At 39.9% G+C, this 18,295-nt stretch overlaps 2 protein-coding genes across 3 annotated transcripts; both read right to left on the bottom strand.

Moving 5' to 3' along the window:
• Nucleotides 1–1,134: 1,134 nt before the first annotated feature.
• Nucleotides 1,135–6,005, bottom strand: LOC118233169 (forkhead box protein F2-like). Of its 2 annotated transcripts, XM_035428557.1 has the most exons (3): nt 5,782–6,005; nt 4,046–5,134; nt 1,135–2,434 (listed from the first exon to the last, which is right to left on the bottom strand). In XM_035428557.1, exons 2-3 carry the CDS (start codon nt 5,016–5,018, stop codon nt 2,256–2,258), a joined length of 1,152 nt encoding a protein of 383 aa, XP_035284448.1. In that variant the 5' UTR covers nt 5,019–5,134; nt 5,782–6,005; the 3' UTR covers nt 1,135–2,255. The 2 variants fall into 2 exon arrangements, with proteins under 2 accessions (XP_035284448.1, XP_035284447.1); XM_035428556.1 differs by lacking the exon at nt 5,782–6,005 and having other exon boundaries at nt 4,046–5,769.
• A 2,770-nt stretch (nt 6,006–8,775) lies between these two features.
• Nucleotides 8,776–10,538, bottom strand: LOC118233174 (forkhead box protein Q1-like). The gene has a single exon (XM_035428574.1). The coding sequence runs from the start codon at nt 10,305–10,307 to the stop codon at nt 9,321–9,323; it is 987 nt and encodes a 328-aa protein (XP_035284465.1). The 5' UTR covers nt 10,308–10,538; the 3' UTR covers nt 8,776–9,320.
• Nucleotides 10,539–18,295: the final 7,757 nt, after the last annotated feature.

Here is an 18,295-nt window from a genome sequence, read left to right on the forward strand (position 1 = left end):
TAAAGAATTAAGACTTACATCATTATTACATGAGGACTTGCGAATAAATAAATAAATGACTTGCTTGAAGGGGAATGAAGTGATGTTATTACATGATTTGGATCTGTGCCTCAATGCATAATAGCTCGATTAGACCAAGGTCAGAAGCAAAACAATATGGTCACTTGAGTTTCATTGAAAGGCTAATACATTGATCCTAAATGAGTAAATACTGTGAGGGAGGGGGGAGTGTCGGAGGACCACACGCAACTGTACAGGGACTCGAAAAGCTTATCCCCGAGGTGATAAGCCACTGAGGCTAGAGGAAACGAGGAAGGGAAAAAATAAAACAGACTTGACAGGAGTGAAAACTCCCTGTCAAGCCTTAAAAAAACGGCCAAACAGAAAACAACCCTGTAAAAACAAGGGCAAGAAACAGAGAAACAAAAACACTGAGCACCGCTCAGGAACGAAAAATAGTTTGGATAGAAACCAGGGAAACCCAACGTGACTGAGTCGCACCTCAGACCCAAAACAAAAACGAAAACTTGGGGTCGAACACCGAGATACCCAAGAACCTAAGACGCAGCTTAGGAAAAAGAAAAGGTAAAGCCCGAACGGTCTGCCGGCACGAAGCCCAGAAACACAGACTGAAATACAAACCTTCTAAGGGGGAAACGCTTCTTGAGAAGCGAGAGAACAGGAGGTTTATTGAACAGGCTCTGAAATACCTTACCAGCTCAATGAGAACATAAATGGACACTAAAGCAAGGACTGAAAGTCAGACAGCGTCTTAAATAGCCTTGCACGACGCAGTTGGCCGAAATCACGGCATAGGGAGGAATAATTGGAAACAGGTGCATCCAATGAGGTAATAATCAGGCCGGGAGGCCAAAAACGGAACTGCACCCCAAACCCATGACAAAATACAGGATGAAAAACATCGAAGACAAGTAATTTCAAAGCAGAAATTTTGAGAATAGTTTAATCAACAGTGCTGCATATACAGTACAAATAGCCTATATATATATATTTTTTTTTTTTTTAAATACATTTTTCAACATTGTTATTATTGTTGTTGTTGTTAGTATAATAATGATAATAATAATAATAATAATAATTCTTATTATTATTATTATTAGTAGTAGTAGTAGTACTAGTAGTAGTAGCTAGTAATTGCTATTATTATTATTTTTCCAAGCCAACCTATACAAATCACATCACCTATTTTATTTTCTACGTTTAGATCCCGTGAAAAAATAACATTGTTTGTATTTCTTAAATAATAAACATTTTGAAGCACAGTGACAATTAAAGACATCGAAGCATCACATCTTCCACTCAAAACCAGATATTTTCAAATGCAAAAAGGGTGATCACTTATTATGTTACCTGAGTCAATCGAAGACTAGTAATACATTGTATGTGAAATCTTGATAGCAAACAACTGAGAATTAATCATATTGCTAATATAGAAATAAAATCTCAATGGGCAGCAAAAATACATGGAAAATGATATTCCTATAATTTTGTATGTAGAAAAATCCACCAGAGGACTTCACAGCTGTTGTCGGCTGACCAGATGTACAAAATTGACCATAGGATTTATGCTGTAGCTGCACGGGGATGGCTGCCAACTGTTTTTGTTGCACTGTCCAATGAAAATAAGTCAGGCGAGTGAATTTAATCGACAGTGAAAAACAAGTGCACCAGATTAGTATTTACATCGTTTACAGGACTACGTGCAGAGGCCATGCAAAAAAAAAAGAAAGAAAGAAAGAAAGAAAGAAAGAAAGAAAGAAAGAAAGAAAGAAAGAAAGAAAGAAATGTTCATATAAAGTGGGGAAAAAAACACATTTGGTTGTTCCAAATGACTTAAGGTAATACAAATTCATAAAGGCAGGACACACAAGTAACTTAAAATACAGCCATCAGCTTTATTTTTCTTATTTTCAAGAATGCAAAAATCAGTTGTTTACGTTCGCAATTTTAAAAACAAAATGTATTTATACTTAACAATGAAATACGAAATGGCGGCCATTTAATGGCCTACATCCCTTTATCAATATAATTACTCCAAAACGTGTGCGTACCACTATCGCTATGCTATAAACGGTCGCTTTGACAGTGTATTGAAATTACTATTCGTTATATTTTCTCTGGATAAATGAAAACTTCACCCTGAAAAGATTTTTCAGTATAAACGTCACAAGTTATATTTCTCTCATCAGCTTATTTCCATGGCACGTCGGCCTATTACACGGATCTGAGGAGACTCACATAACGCAAGGCTTGACATCTTCACAGACGCTGTGGTAGGGGTGGTGGTTTAGCTGCTGATGATAGTAAGATCCACCGGTCGATGGATTGAACGAAGAGAATCCGTTAAAGTTAAGAACAAAGTCTTTTCTGTCACGGACCTGGGAGGAGTACGTCTGGTATCGAGGTATTCCCACTGTAAACAGGTTAAAATTAGAATATGAATTTCCACGAGCCACAATAAATAAATAAATAAATAAATGCGAACAGGGTCGATAACGTAGCCTACCAGAAAACTATTCTTGAAAATATCCTGTTTTGGTGATTTAGTCATTAGTCAAGTTTGTATGTGTCTTAAATAAAGTTAAATTGTGTAAAATGTTCGAAAAAGTTACAAATGTTACAATCCTTTCCTAATTATATACTTACATTTGTATCTCACGTAAAAAAATAGAACAGGACCGAATGCAACTGTATAGGTTTACATGTTGTTTGCAGACTATGACAGAAATAAAGCGGAAAGCTCTGACAATTATTAGCCATGTTATTTATATATGCGTTTATGTGTTTCATTTATTTCATGATTTTATTTTTCTTATGTCTGCATCCTGATTCCGTATGCGTGCAGACTATTCTTTATTTCGGACGCCTGCACAATTTCAATTTCAACGTTGGTATCCAACATACCCCACGTGGTTATCGTATACAATAACATGGGCAACGTATAAACACAGACTGGTTCAATTTTAGACAATGTAAGAAGTCCGCGTCTCATAGCATGACACATAAAATAAATTTCGCACAATAAGCGTAAAACCAAACAATTATTTTACAAAAATACGATTATAAAGCTAATAGTCTCCTTTTAATAATAAATTCGTTAAAAAAGGTTTCATTGAGAACATCGAAGCAACTTATCATTATCGTCCGGAGATAATGCGCATAGTACAGGGTCAAAAAACAGTCATAATAAATGGGTCGACGTGCAAAATGTTTTTCCTTCTTTAAACGTCTTGATTGCGAATGTGTGACAAGATAAAGACGTTTAAAGAGCGAAACACATTTTACGCATCGACCCATTTAGTCTTCGGCTGTTGTTACATTTTGACCCAGTACTATCTCCGGAGATATAAATAGCTAAACTAAACTAGACCGACAAACAAATATTAACAAGGCCTGCTCTTTTCCATGGGTCTGAAAGATTGACGTCTGCACATTTGTAAAAGGGTTTCACAGAACTTCAGGAAGGTCTTTGTTTAATTAACCTCCTCAGCAGGATATTCAGTGTATAACGTTAGGGTCGTTATGGCGAAGTTGTATTTGTGAGACGTCAGTGCACACACACACACACACACACACACACACACACACACACACACACAAACACTATTTGGATATCATAGGCCTACTTGTTTCTAAAATAATTATTTGTCGTGGAAAATGTCATTTTCTGCAATATCAATTTAATTAAATGGCCAAAATATACTTGTTTGAAGTAGCCTATTTTTTTATAACTGTGTTACAGGTTATTTCAACAAGCTAAAATTAAAAGTATCTTACACGTTTTAACAAATATGATGCCTATGTAAATAGTCTCATCATCATTTTTTTAGAATGACAACTTATTTGGAATAGCAAACAAATCCTATGTTTATATTTATCAATCGTATGCATCATTTATCATCCACTAAATTGGTTCTTTAGATCGTATTTACTATTTGAAACATTTTATTTGTCCATAATATTAGTCTCAATTGAATTCAGATTAATAACATTAAATAATTGTTATACCTTTAGATATATTTACCTGAAATATCAGCCGTATCCTTAGCGATATGATGGAGAAAACTCTGTTCAAATGAGTAAGTAGACACGGTGGAATGTAACCCGGAGGATGTTGGTGGGTTACTAGAGGCCTGCGGTTCTTGTTTGACATACGGAGAAGCAACGGGGGATGGCCAGTGTGTAGAAGTACTTGTATATGGAGTGTGGCAGTCTAAGCCACTGTCCATGGATGAGAAAGGAGGCATTGGGCTACTATTGCTGTCTGGACCGTAGTCTTCATTAGTCGTTACAGGACAACTGCCCATGTTTGTGGATCTTGCACTGGGAGACAAGTGGGGAACACGGTGTCCACCGTTATGATCATCGTAACCCAGTGGCGAATTCTCCATCACGTCCAAGTTGTAATCGCTGGCGTGGCAAGCCAAGGATGCGGAGTGCGCCTGAAAATCGAAGGTTTTCGACAATATGGATGTGCTGAACCCTATTCCGTTCATCAACCGATACATGGGTTTCAAATCCTGACATTTTCTCCGAAATCCTCGTGGTCTGCGGCGAAACGAACCTTCCTCAAACATGAAGTCGGTGCCTGGATCAATGGTCCAGTAATGGCCCTTGCCCGGTCTCCCCAGGCCTTTGGGTAATTTTATAAAACATTCGTTCAGAGACAGATTGTGCCTGATAGAATTCTTCCAACCTAGGTAAGATCCCCTAAAAAATGGAAACCTGGCTTGAAGGAACTGATAAATCTCACTTAGAGTCAGCCTCTTGATCGGGGAGCTCTGTATAGCCATCACAATGAGGGCAATGTATGAATACGGAGGCTTCTCGGGTCGCCTTAGACCCGAGTTCGCCTTTTTCCCATTAGCACAGGCGGCAGTAGCTGCGCTCCCAGCATCGGATTGTGCATTCGTCAGAGCGGAATGTACAACACCAGGCGCCGGGGATCGTAAATGTGACGGCGGGTCCAACTGCTGTTGGGGAGTTTCAGTCGTCATCTTGTGCCCTCAACTCAACATCGGCAGCTGACAAAAAGAAGCTGAGAGTTCACGTTTCAGTTACGGTCCCTTTTTGAAGAAACGCCTTGTTCAGTGTCAATAGACTGACCGCTGTACTGAAAGCACAAAAAGAAAAGAAAAACAATAATAATAAGCGTCCGTCTTCCTGTTATGATAAGTGAAGTGGGATGACGCGGTTTAAGAATTATGAGAAAGAGAGAGAAACGCGCGCTCTCGGTGAAAATCCGTTATCATGGCTTTTTTTCTCACTTCTATGCGCAGTCAAGAAAGTTTACTCGGAGATAATAATCCTGCGCTGCTGGTTGTGTTGCTCTACCTCCCACCTGGTGTACATCACTCGTCTTAATCCTTTTAAGTAGATGAAACACAGAGCCCCTCGACTTCTTGCGTACAGCCACTCCGCCAAACAAAACGCGACCACCTATCAATTCATAAATCTTTCTTTCCCGTAGATCCCTTCTAAATCCCCCAAAGAAGTAAGGAGCAACCGAGGGCTTAATTCGCCCTCCCATTTCTGGCCCCGGTCCAGTTACCCTCTTACGCAGAATCTTTATTTTGTAGTTTTGTAAATAGCTTCGTTGAGAGAGGGGCGTTTGCGTAATTCGTAAATGTAGATGTGATACTTTTAATGTCAGCGTTATGCAGGTTATATATCGGCGAAAACTTGACCGGAAAAGACGAGGAGACAGAACATGATTACAACAGCGCGGGAGTTCAGAAGCAGCCGACCTCAATAATTTACAGTTGATGCAGCTGAATTTTCCGAGGGAGCTTGTATACGTAGAGGGTTAATTTGAGCAAGTGGCTTTGCCTGGGGTGGAAACAGCCTGTGTCCAACATGCGCAGCTTGGATACCACACACAGCGTGTGAGTGTCAGTTTACCGTCCCGAGCAGGAATACTATTCTGTGAGCTCTTCATTAGTTGGAGGAAAAAACCCCAAATTCAGCGTCCAGGGGTCGACAGCTCGTCCATAACGGACTAGACACGTGCAAATAGGGTATAGAGCATAGGGATTCAAAGGGGATGATGCACTTTCTCCATATGCAAAACAAATACTACAATAACCGGAACTGAAACTCATCCTCGATATGAGTGAATGTTATTTGTAACCATACAGGCCTATTTCTTCCAGCTCAGTCATCATTTCAATTTTTAAAGCCCCCATCATTCCATAAAACAGGCAGTATTTTTTATATAAAAAAATCACATCATATCACAGCATAGCCCACTATATAGCCTATGAAAATGGCAGTGAAAAAGTGAGGATTACAGCCTCATTAAAATGGCAAAAGCTTTATAATAATAATAATAATAATAATAATAACAACAACAACGTAATCTTTTGAACAAGTGAGTTATACACAATGCACGCATCGACGCTTGCAGAACAACGGAGCTTTACAGGGAACTAAGTTAAAAAATTTTTAAAAAACTGATAACAATTTGAGGCTCGTGTTTATTTTCACAGTATACGATGAAACGAGACAAAAATGTGATAACAATGCGTTACTTTGAAACGGGATCCTCCTAAACTCCCTCTGTATTTTGGTTCCGTGAAATTTCCGTTTCAGCCCTGGATGATACATCCTGTGCCCAGCGGGGGGTGTTAGTGTTACTGGTTCAGGAAATTCTTCTGCGATTGTGAGTGGGCCTCTTTCACTTGTGTTACTGATTTCCAGGAAATTCGTCTTATGTCACATCTTGTATTTTTAGAGTGCACCAATCTGTTGGAACGATCTGTTCACATTTTCGCATATAAACTGATCGTTACACACGCACCCCCCCACACACACACACACACACACACATAGCCACCCGCACCCACTCACTCACACACACGCACGCGTGCGCACACACACAGAAATTGTTTTCACATATAGCCAATAAATAAAACAAAAAACATGGCGAAGTTTATCCGATTAGACATATCCCTTTGACTCCGACCAGCAACAAATATTTTTGTATTTTTTTAATTTATTTTTTGGTTTGGTTCATTTCTTGATTTCTTCAGAAAAAAAAAAAAAAAAAACACGGACACTGAAAGAAAAAAATCTCAATACTTTTGTAAGAAACGTCTATAGTATCACAATATGATATGGTCCCATTTCCATATTTCTTGATAGTGTCATGTATTGGAAACAATTATGAAGCTATTACTGTTGTGTCACTATAGTCATTAGCTTACATTGATTGCCCATTTATTTAGTATTTAGTACAAGCAACACTAACAAGAAAAACAAGAACATCATTCGTATTCTCGTTCTTATTTTTCGTAATATCATTGCATAATTATCAATGTTTAGCTGTTTTATGTCCCTAGTCCAATAATTTATTTTAAAACAAACATGTTGCTTATTAAATTGGCATCAAATTGTGAATCTAAATTTCTTCTTCAAGGTTAGGATTTGCTCATTATATTGGAATAGTCATTTAGTCTCATATAGCGTGCAGCAAATTCGTTTTTAAATAGAATGTTAAGGAGATCATTTTACAAAATACTGAATCACCTAGATTTTCCCTTCCCGCCAAACTGTATTTGAACTGTTGCGATTTCTAAATACGTTTTTAGGAAACTGACATTTTCAGGAAATTTCAAAGATACTATGAAAATCTCGCTTCCACTGTATCTGCACTACCATATACACAGGATTCATATTCATTGCTCAAACCATGTCCTCAAAATTATGTTCTCGGCGTTAAGTGGCCATAATCACAGAACAGTTAACGTTAAAAGTTCAGTTGACGTAAATATTCTCCTTAAAAATATGTTTCATGTTTTTTTCTTTGATAACGTTTCTTCTTTCTTTGTGACATGATCAGGAATTTGTGAATACCGTGCCAGCACCAAGCTTGCAAGCATGAATCCCTAGCCATCTCGTGTCAAGAGTTATAGGTTTTACAAAGAACTACCTGTTGACTATTCCTTCTGGGTATTAAATCCAATATTATGCGTTTTTATTTCTGAAGGTAATACGTAGACAATGCCTGCATATCGGTCGGCCATGCACGTCTCGACTTCATCAGTTGGAATGATCATGATATAGAATGATATAGTGGGTTAGCATATAATAGCCTACATCTTGATGCTAATGTTAAATATTCAGTTCTTACACCTTGCGGTCATAGTACTGCAGGAGCACGTGTTTCAGACGACGTTTACGTTTCAGGACCGTGGACAGCTCTGCGGAACGACGTTTTGGGAAGCCATGATTTATTTTTTAAAAAGGTACAGGGATTGAATCTCCAGCATTACCGATTCACTGCATTAATACATACTGATAATGTCCATGCATTTTTAAAATATGAAAATGAACTTAATCGCATTCAGCCCTCCTATTTGGTAAGCACTTGTAGTTGTATAGCAGGAAACAGACAGCGTTTTTCTTTTTTTTTATCGTGGAACTTTCAAAATATCTTTAAAAACATTTTTATGATAAAAGTATACGTAATAAATAATACATACATATTAATTAAAAAATTAAACAGTGTTACTATATGCAGAGAGAGAGAGAGAGTGTGTGTGTTCAAAGGAGTTGTGTATATGTGCAGCATATATACTGTGCAGTTTGACCCTATATATATATATATATATATATATATATATATATATATATATATATATATATAAACATCACGTACTAGGCAATACAGTTTGCATATAGGAGCTGTGTACAAAGGGATGTCTTACATAATCAGTTATAAGAGAGTAAAACAAATGTTAGTGTTCAATTCAATGCTTTGCACAAGTTTGTATTTTTTTATTACAAAATAATACATTTTAAAGAAAATATACAAATTTACCACCTTGCTTACATACATCATCAGTTTCCGAAACCTATGCTTACATTCTGGTACAGCTCGATTCGAGCATTGTCACAATACCAGACATCAATTAAAACCTTAAATTACTGAAGTAAAACTATTGAAGTAAAACTAACACATAAATATGCTGCTGGGATGGTTTTATCCACATTTCAGCACGTGGATACTGCCGTTTGCACGAAAAATAATCAAAGAACAATTTTATACACATCATAGTGTCGTCGCTGCCTTTTCAGTCCTGACTTGTGACCATATCCTTGTTCAGTGTAGTACAGAACTTCGCATAAGTCATAAAATATATTTTCCTGCCGATGGCAACAACACAGAATTTCACTATATGCAGCGAATGATCATCACAATCAAGTCAATGCAGAGATACCCATATCGTTATATTTACACAGTGCATATAAAAGTGCTCACGACAACAATTAAACCTTCCCCTGCTCTGTAACATGTGTTACGAAAGCAAATAGTCAATTTTGAACGGGCAGTAGCTGCGCTCTTTAACAGTGGGTGCCAGTCGAACAGAGGAACGTATCTCAGAAATTGGCACGCCCTTCGAGGTCAGCTGAACGGTAGTGAAACTGTCCTGTGGCTGATCCGCGCCGTTTGTTGGGTCCGAATAGCCAAACCTGTAGGACTGTACAAAATGCGCAGCGTTGGGGTAGCCCTGGAACACCGGCTGCACTTGCGTCGGGGCAGCAGGTGGATAGCTCATTACGTAAGGCATCACGTGGGCGATGCTGGGCCACCTCATTCTGTCCCCGGAGATGTTCGTCTCGGCCTTGCCAACGTCCTTTGCTTTAAACGGCGAACTGAGGATGCTGTCAATGGCGAAAGAGCTGGAAAACTTTGTATTTACGCCGTCTTTCTTGGAGTGCGCTGTAGTGATGGAGGCAGGTATGTCTTCGCTGGCAGTGTGTCCTGAGACCTCATCCTTGCCAGACTTTTTAGTGATGCGCTTCCTCCGGCGACGGAACACCCCATCTGCAAAGGTGTACTCGCTTTGTGGGTTCAACATCCAGTAATTGTCCTTACCCCAGGGTCTGGAAGGATCCCGCAGAATTTTCAAGAAGCAGTCGTTCAGCGACAGGTTGTGACGCACCGAGTTTCTCCAGCCAGTGTAGCTACCCCTGAAAAAGGGAAATTTCTTCATCAGGTAGTCGTTGATCTCCGCCAGCGTAAGGCGTCCAGATGGAGAGTCACGGATGGCCATGGCTATCAGGGCGATGTAGGAATAGGGTGGTTTGGGTCTCCTCGTGTAAGGCTTACCCTTCCCGTCTGCTTCTAGTGTGGCAGGTGGGGGGCTGTTGGCGACACAATCCCCATCCGAACCCAGTTCCTCTTCGCCAGAAAGCGGCGAGAGCATGCTCCCCTCACCATCACTGCACACCTCCACTGGTTTGGGTGCGAAGTGATTCCCACAGAATACTTCCAGTTTCATGCTTACAGTCGTTCGTTAACAGTCAAGCTCGGTCTGAGTTCCCACTGTATCAACCTCGCCGGAAAAGCCGTCGCCCAGTGAAAATGTCCAGTACTTGAAGAGAACTTTGTCCAGTGGAGAAAGACGTAAGTAGTAAGCGTTGTCACTTCTGTCGAGTTTACAGCCAAATCAAACTACTCGCGCCATGTCTGCAGTAGTGCTAATTCCAAACTGTCCTCTGAGTCTCAGGAGCCCTGTTAAAATATCATGACCTAGGAAGACCTGCCCACGGAGGCGGGACTTCTCCTCCCACCTTGAACTAAATTAAGTTCAATGATGCGGTTTAAGAGTTACACGATTCTTTACTGCAAAATAACGTACGCAAAATCGCGCATACACTCATGTACATATACGTATAGCTGGTCTGAGCTCAGAATTTTCACAGCATATCGGGTAGCCTAATGGTACATTTCTGTTACGTGTCGTTCAACTTTCCTTCGCTCACCTGTGTGAAAACAAGACGACCCACCTGAGCGACCTTGCAAGGTTTTCGCGCGCGGCAAGCAGGTGGCGTACATTTACCAGACACGACTGTCTGTATACCCTATAATTCCGAACGGAATTGAAAGGATTGTCTCTTTCAAGGACGCATCACATAGAAGTTTTTATTTTTGGAGAAAATATTGAACACTCGCAGTCTTTAGCAACGAAAGTGTATTGTTTATTGTCAATTAGAAAAATGTTATTCTGTGATCATAATGGTAGCATGAAAAACAGTAGCATGAAGGAAGCAAGCTATCCTGCTATAGTAGTTAACAGTTTCAGTGTACCTTATTACAATAAGCGTTCTGCAGATTTATGTGCCCTTATCATCAGCAACTTTGAAACGCAAGCTTAAATTTCTTCTCTTCAAGAAAATTATAATTATGATATGTAAATATCAATAATTTATTCACTCCCAATCACTGGCCCCAAATCCTCGTCTGACTTTTAAATACATTTATGACTGTGTATGTGGAGATAAAAAAACGCATTTTATGCATCCAATGGGCACTGAGCTACTAATGGTTTTAATTGTAGAAATCAGAAATACACATATTTGATATTTATTTAAACACACCACAAAACCCCGACTATATCATTCCGCGGTACGCTTCTTCATAAGTATATATATATATATATAATTTTTTATTTTTTTTATTTTTATCGAAGCATCATTTCTGCATCCCTCGATAATAACCTGGAAGTTGTTCAGATCATTTTCTCAGCGTTGCTCTTTGCGGTTAGATTGACAGTACCCCATACACTGCCAGCAGCTAGAGGCCAGTTTTTATTAGTGTTTTCCTGACGTTAACCCGCGTGCATATGGACTAAATGAAATACTGCTTGCAGTTGAAAACACAATCCATTCTACATCTGTAATGGTTGGAATCCAAGGGGTGCTGGAATGTTTGGGTATATTTAAACATTCTGACACAACGATACATTTTATCGTACACGAGTTAATAATCCAAAGTGTTTATTTTCATGTAAAACACCTGCGTTTTGTTTTCTACAGCTTTCCTCTAAAAATGTGATTTTGCGTGAGATAGTCTATTATGCTTGGATAGTTTCCCATTGGTATATTTATGGAAAATTAATGTTTATCCTATTGCGGGCTAAGTCTAGCATTCCTATGCCGATTTAGTTGAAAGCGCTCGTAAGCACGTATAGAAACAAGTTTAAGGGAGTGTTTGCTTGCACAAGCATGTTTAACTCTTGGACCATAGGGACTATAGACTTGATGAGTAAAAAATGACATGACATTTTCATAAGCATTCTGCGGATAGTTTTTTAAATACCACAAAACTTTAGGCTAAATCCCAACGAATGTTGTGTTGTAACTGAGATTTTTTTAAAAAACGCAAACTTTCAAATAAAAATTGAGAGGACCCAGTGACGGGTTTCTGCTAGTTTGTCATGGGTTTATCACTATTTACTTAAATTTAATTTTAGATTTTAGCCTATAAGCATCAGTGCCAGCTATGGCAAAAGGTTCTTCCTCAACTGGGTGTGGGGGGTTGACGTTTCTTGTCAATGCTGATGAATTACTTCAGATATATGTATCCACCAGATCTGAATGTTTTCTCAGAAACACAATAACCATGACGTGTAGGCTACCAATGTTATTTGACGTGCTTCCCATATCTGTGGGCTGGTTTGCCAATGAACTAGAATGCCTTTTTTCAAATTTTTCTTGTAAATGTAGATGCTTTCCATGACTTTTTTGTAACAGGGAAGTCATGCGGGGGCACCACTAAGGTGACACTAAAACACTAATAATAGGTTTTTGCAGGACGATCTTTCGGAAGCAGGTAATAGGAGAATAGAATCACAGCATGAGTCGGGGTCAGGATTACATTGTGGGCCATGTAGACGATTTTCTGCTTTATTGAGTGACAGCTTCCCAGAGGAACGTTTCTTTGGATGGGAAAACACAATCTGATAATGTGCCATCTACAGTATAGCTAGACGATTAGATCACAGTCAATGCTTAAATGGAAGGTTTCACGTATAAATGCCTATTCACTCTTGAAATATTTATGGTGCTGTGAAAAATTGTAGTTATAATGAAATATGTGATTACCTACATAACTACTCAAACTTGCTGCTCCCCTATGGCACTCTATTTACATTACTACTCACACTTGCTTCTCCTCAACACTACTGTTTCAAACAGCTACTCACCTGCTTCTCCTCTACTCCTCTACTCTCCCTCCATCTTTCCCCCGACCAACTAACAGTACTGTGCTAGTCAGATTTACTGAGGCATTCTACATTCTAATGTTAAAAAAGTTCTGTATTTGTTAATCTCATAAATAGTACTCTATGTACTACATTTACTAGTCATGCTCTATGTGATAACTGTCCTAAAACTTTACCAATGGAATGGTATGAGCTAATTTTACCCACCCACTCTTACACAGCTGTAGTCGGGTAGCCACGGTGATAGAATGCTAGCACTTCTGTCTCCATCAACATTCCATTTTCCTTCTTTTCATGCAAGATCATCAGGCCCTATGTTGCTCTGTGGACGTGCTATAGCAGCTCCACTGAACTCGGTGGGGAGTGTACAGTTTTACTCAGGTTCACTGTGCTTTGAGAAAGGGTTGACCTGCCGGTAGTGCAGTTTTTGTAACGTGTCATTAACGCACAATTCGTTTGTCGTGGTATGTGCCTGCTCTCCGTGCACAGGTCGTCTACATTCCTCCCAAAGTCCTTCTGCATTCTTTCTCATGTAAGCAAAGCTCAGCTGCGCCCCTGAATATAGTAAATGAGACAATGCCAATTATCAGCTTGGCGCAGGCAGGATTTGCCTGGTGAGGAATATATATTTCTTTACCGATGTTGTGGTGGTGAAGAATGTCTGATCACTTCCCCAGGAAGAGGCTTCAATAAGAGCTTTGTTTACACAGCAGATCCCAAACTGGATCGCAGCGGGTCCTCAGAAAAATGAGGGAAAAATATCAAAATTACGTTTATATATCCCGATTTGCAAAAAAGCCCCGCCCCTTGCACTTTGGGCAGGGACCCAAAAATGTTGGAATCAGATCCCTGGTTCCTCAGCTTCCTTTGTTTATGCAGGTGCTGTTATTTGACGTGTTGGATTTCGGTGCCATAATGTGTTTACGCTCCTTGTGACACGCCAGGCTCCATCTCACGATGAAGTCACTGTTTTGCAAATCTCGATGTTTACTACCAATTCGCTCTAATCCCGCCGGACAATGACTAAGGCTTAAATGATATGTATGCTGCATTGGCGCGCATGCTAAGGCTTGCGGCTGCTGATCCTTTAATTCCGGCTGTGTCTAGGGTGATAAAGGGCAGAGCACTGCAGGTGTTAAGACACCACATTTTTCAGTTTTTTTGTTTTTGTTTTAATACCTTGCTCCATACATGCTCTGGCACCTATTGCATTCTGCTCCCCCCCTTTTTTTTTTTTTACAAATCCTGGCCGGTTTTGCCTATTCATATATTCATAACTTATTTAAGGCCCCTATCAGAAACCATAGAGCAACCAAATAGCACACATGTCAAAAATCCATGGCTGCTGTCACCAAAACATGATGCATTTTCACTCTGTAAATATGACAGCAGATACCAGTGCCATGACCAGCATCATTTTGTGGACCTGAGAAAACTGTTCGCTTTGGTTTGACACTTCTGTCTTACTTGACCTGGTACCAATAGTGTCAGCATGTTCAAAAGGGAGGAGGTCATCTCCTGCAGCCTCTCCCCACCCAAAACATGCTTCCACAGCTCATTCCCTCACAGTGTTTCAACCGTTAATCCGGTAACCTGTTCAGTGGCCTTTTCTTTTTCAATTACGAAAACAAAAGGCAAAAGTATTCATAAGCTCTGGCTTGGAATTTCATGCTCAGTATGACAAGACTTTGTGAGGAAATTCAGCTATGAAATGTAATGGGAACCCATCAGTAAAGTCATCCATTCATTCTTACAGTCATAACCCAGTAAACATATGTAGTGCTGTATAAAAAGCAGATATTTGCAAATGGGAGGCCGCAGTAATCAGACAGACATTAGGGTTACAGACGTTCAGTCACTCTAATGTCTCTTGGTATTGAATCAGTTCCTCAGCAGGTCAACAGGTGAGATGTCAGCCAGCCAGCTCATACCCAGTGGACTTGATCCAGTCAACATTCACCATCCTTGACTTGGAATCAGAGTTCAATGCAAGTGTTAGCTTTCGCTAACACAGTCTGATGACTTCAGCAACCACCAAAATCAACTGGTCAGAAAAAAAGAAAGAAAAAAGAACAGCAAAATTTATTTACAAGTTCAGGACAAATTTTGATTGAATGCAGGTCTGGGGGTACTTCACACTGGAGAGGTGGAGGCTTTACAGATAAGATTTACAAGCAGCCAAACAACACCTCTCCCTCACTCAAGATGAGGCAGAATGCCCCAGTGGACATTCTTTTTGCTTTTTGTGCTGAAACGGCTGGTGCATCAGTGCATGAACAAACGCTTGCTTTTTTGTGTTTAATAAATTAACTGTTGTCAGCATGCTGCTTTGCTTGGATGCCTTATTCTTAAGACTGGAATATTTCCCTTCAGTTAGCAACTGCAGTTTCATGGCTGTGCTTTTATTTATTAAGATGTTGCGCTGTAAAAACCACAACATTTCTGACTAGATGGGATGCAGTCTAACGACTATAGTGCCCTGCTCTTAACTCCCAGTATGATGAGTGCTAAAGATTGCCAACCTAGGGCCCCTCAATGGTCATACCATGGTGAATGAGACCAGGACCCTGAAGTATTACAAATGGGAGAGTGTCCCCATGCAAAGACTGTCCAGATTATGATTGGTGGAGCTTCAGACAGGGAGCAGTAAGGGACAGAACCGTACAGCAAGCAATACTGCTGTTCCCCTCCTTGACACCTGGAACTGGATACAGGCAAGAGGTAGTATGAACAGGTAAGGCTGGAATGTGCTCTCTCATCTTAGATAAACAGTTAACATGCCCCCCCCTCCCCATTGATGTCATTGAGTCCAGCAGGAACTTGGTTTGCTAGCAGACGGTTAGGGAGATTAGAAGCAGGTATTCGCAGAATGCTAATCTGATAAGAGTTTTTCTCTGTCATCTGTCACCAGTGTGCGAAGGCAGAAGACGCGGGGTGACGCAGGCCCGTGGGGTCTGACACAGGTGAGCCCACAGGCTTCTACGTATTTACCACTGGCCTTTCACACACAGGGCGTTGAGATTATGGTAAATCGCGTGCAATGACTGCAGGTATGTGCACACACAGGCACGCACATGCATACACACACACACACACACACACACATATGCACAGTAAAATGTCCAGTGTTAAACTCAAACAGTGTTTTTTCAACTCTTAACAGATAACATTTGGTCCCACTCTGGAATGTAGGACCGAATGCTATCTGTTACTAGTTGAATTAACACTTGTACAGTTGAATAAACACTGAGCATTTTACTGTGTACTTACTTCAGTCAATAAAAAGACTGACTTCAAGATGTGCTGCTGTTGCTTTTCTGCTGATTGTGAAGAAGACCCTCAATAAATGGCAAAGAAACCAAAGTTCCAATCAAAACCTTCAAATTTGATATCTAGAAAAAAATAACTGACTTAAATCAGTAATCCGCAGAGAATGCATTCCATAGTTTTGGTTGCTTGTCGTCAATTGCATTCATTCGTTCTCTTGCCTTTGATTTTAGACGTGTCCATGTGACGTGATGTATATCATTTAGATTGTATCTGCAGTAGCCATGTAAGCCATAGCATAATGTAACTTTGATAGAGCCGTGCGGCTGCTTCATCTCAGATTTGAGGTGGAATGCACTGTTTATTTTTTTATACGTCACTTGAATTGCTTCAGAAGACCCAACCTGACTGCATGCGTAAATGAATAGTCAGGTAAAAATGTGAATCATAACTGCCTGAATAATCACAGAGGTAGCCTATTTTGTCTGGAAAAAAGTAGGGAGAAAACACTCACAGACATTGCACATTTGTACAGTCGAAGCAGGTCAAGTGTTGCTTCAAAACAGTTAACGCTGTAAAATACTCTTGTGGAGACATGATTTAAGTATTGACTTCTGAAACTTTTCAATAACATAACCTGTTGCTGTTAATTGCCCGTCTTGTCTGAAAATATCAACGTTTTTCGTCCCGATGACTGACGTGCCAAGGGGCCTGTCTACACGTCTGTGTGCAGTTCAGTGTCTGTTGGTGCAAAACACTCACTGGGGTTAATGGGGTTCACCCCTCTCTTTCTAAATAAACACAGAAATATGCGCAAGCCGAAAAGCACGCACGGCTTTATATGTGTTTTGAATTCTCTGCCGCAGATTCCGCCTTTGAAAACGTTACGATAATGGAAGCGCTTCACCGACTCTGGAGTGTGGAACAGCTCGACCTGGCCCGTGGAAAGAGAAAGGTTAAGCATTCCTCTCCTAATACCAGACATTTCTTTGTTATTATTTACAGTGAGAAGAGTACATTTACGTGCAGGGTAGGCCACGTTCCTTTCAGCTTGCTCAGCTCACTCAGATAATTGCCAATAATGGTAATTGCCATGATTACCTCAGCTCTCTGTTTCTCTTTAAACAGTTTTTGCACGCCTCCAAACCAAGCCTTAACTTTATGTTTTGGAGAAAAATGCGTCATCTCTGAGTAATCGTAGTATATGCTTTATTTATAATTAGGAAAAAATGTCTTGACAAAATTGTTTTGATTTGCGTCATGGTGAGCCCTTTCGTAACATGCAACACGTTTGAGGAGGTTGGTCAAGGAACAACCATAAATTCAACGCGGTAATGTCTTGGCAATGCCATTATTAGAATGCCATATCATGGAATTGTTCATAGCACCGGGGTTGTCATATTTAAGCAGTATGTCAAACATTTCATTTCTTCCACGTTTGGAGTAAAACATTTCAAGCCCTGTACTTCCATGTTCAATCTTTCTGCAGGCTAATGCTTAACGTGATACACATAAAAGCTTGAGAGAGCGCGAGAGCACGTGTTCCGACCTGTCTTTGGCTGTGAGACGTTGCTATTTTAGGTTTGTTGAGTCTTTACCTTAGTAACACAGTAAACAATCTTTCCAATGGGTGGAAATTGCTTCAAAGCCATCAATTAAAGTAATGAGGTAAGGTTATCTACAGGTGATGAGGAACAGAATGCAGCATTTGTTTGTGTGTGTGTGTGTGTGTGTGTGTGTGTGTGTGCGGTGTGGAGTTGCACTTGTTGTGCATTTGTTTATCAGTGTGTGTTTTTATGTACTTATAGTAAACAAAACAATTGTCATGATTGTATTGCATGTTTATAGGAGTTTTGGTAAATTATAGTAGTTGGACATATTTATCTATTTTAATATCACTGACACAAGGATAACAATGGAGGTGTTGAATGACAGCAAGGTATTTAAAACTATTGACTGTCATCCTTCACTTCATCCTTGATTCCTGGCCCACAAAT

Source organism: Anguilla anguilla, chromosome 8 (genome assembly GCF_013347855.1).
Source record: "Anguilla anguilla isolate fAngAng1 chromosome 8, fAngAng1.pri, whole genome shotgun sequence".
Lineage (NCBI taxonomy): Eukaryota > Metazoa > Chordata > Actinopteri > Anguilliformes > Anguillidae > Anguilla > Anguilla anguilla.

What these genes read in the sequence shown, in the direction of transcription:
- LOC118233169 (XM_035428557.1), bottom strand. Translation starts at nt 5,018, where the DNA reads ATGACGACTGAAACTCCCCAACAGCAGTTGGACCCGCCGTCACATTTA. An exon ending in GGATACGGCTGATATTTCAG is followed by an intron (nt 2,435 to 4,045) that starts GTAAATATATCT and finishes ACCTGTTTACAG; the next exon opens with TGGGAATACCTCGATACCAG.
- LOC118233174 (XM_035428574.1), bottom strand. Translation starts at nt 10,307, where the DNA reads ATGAAACTGGAAGTATTCTGTGGGAATCACTTCGCACCCAAACCAGTG.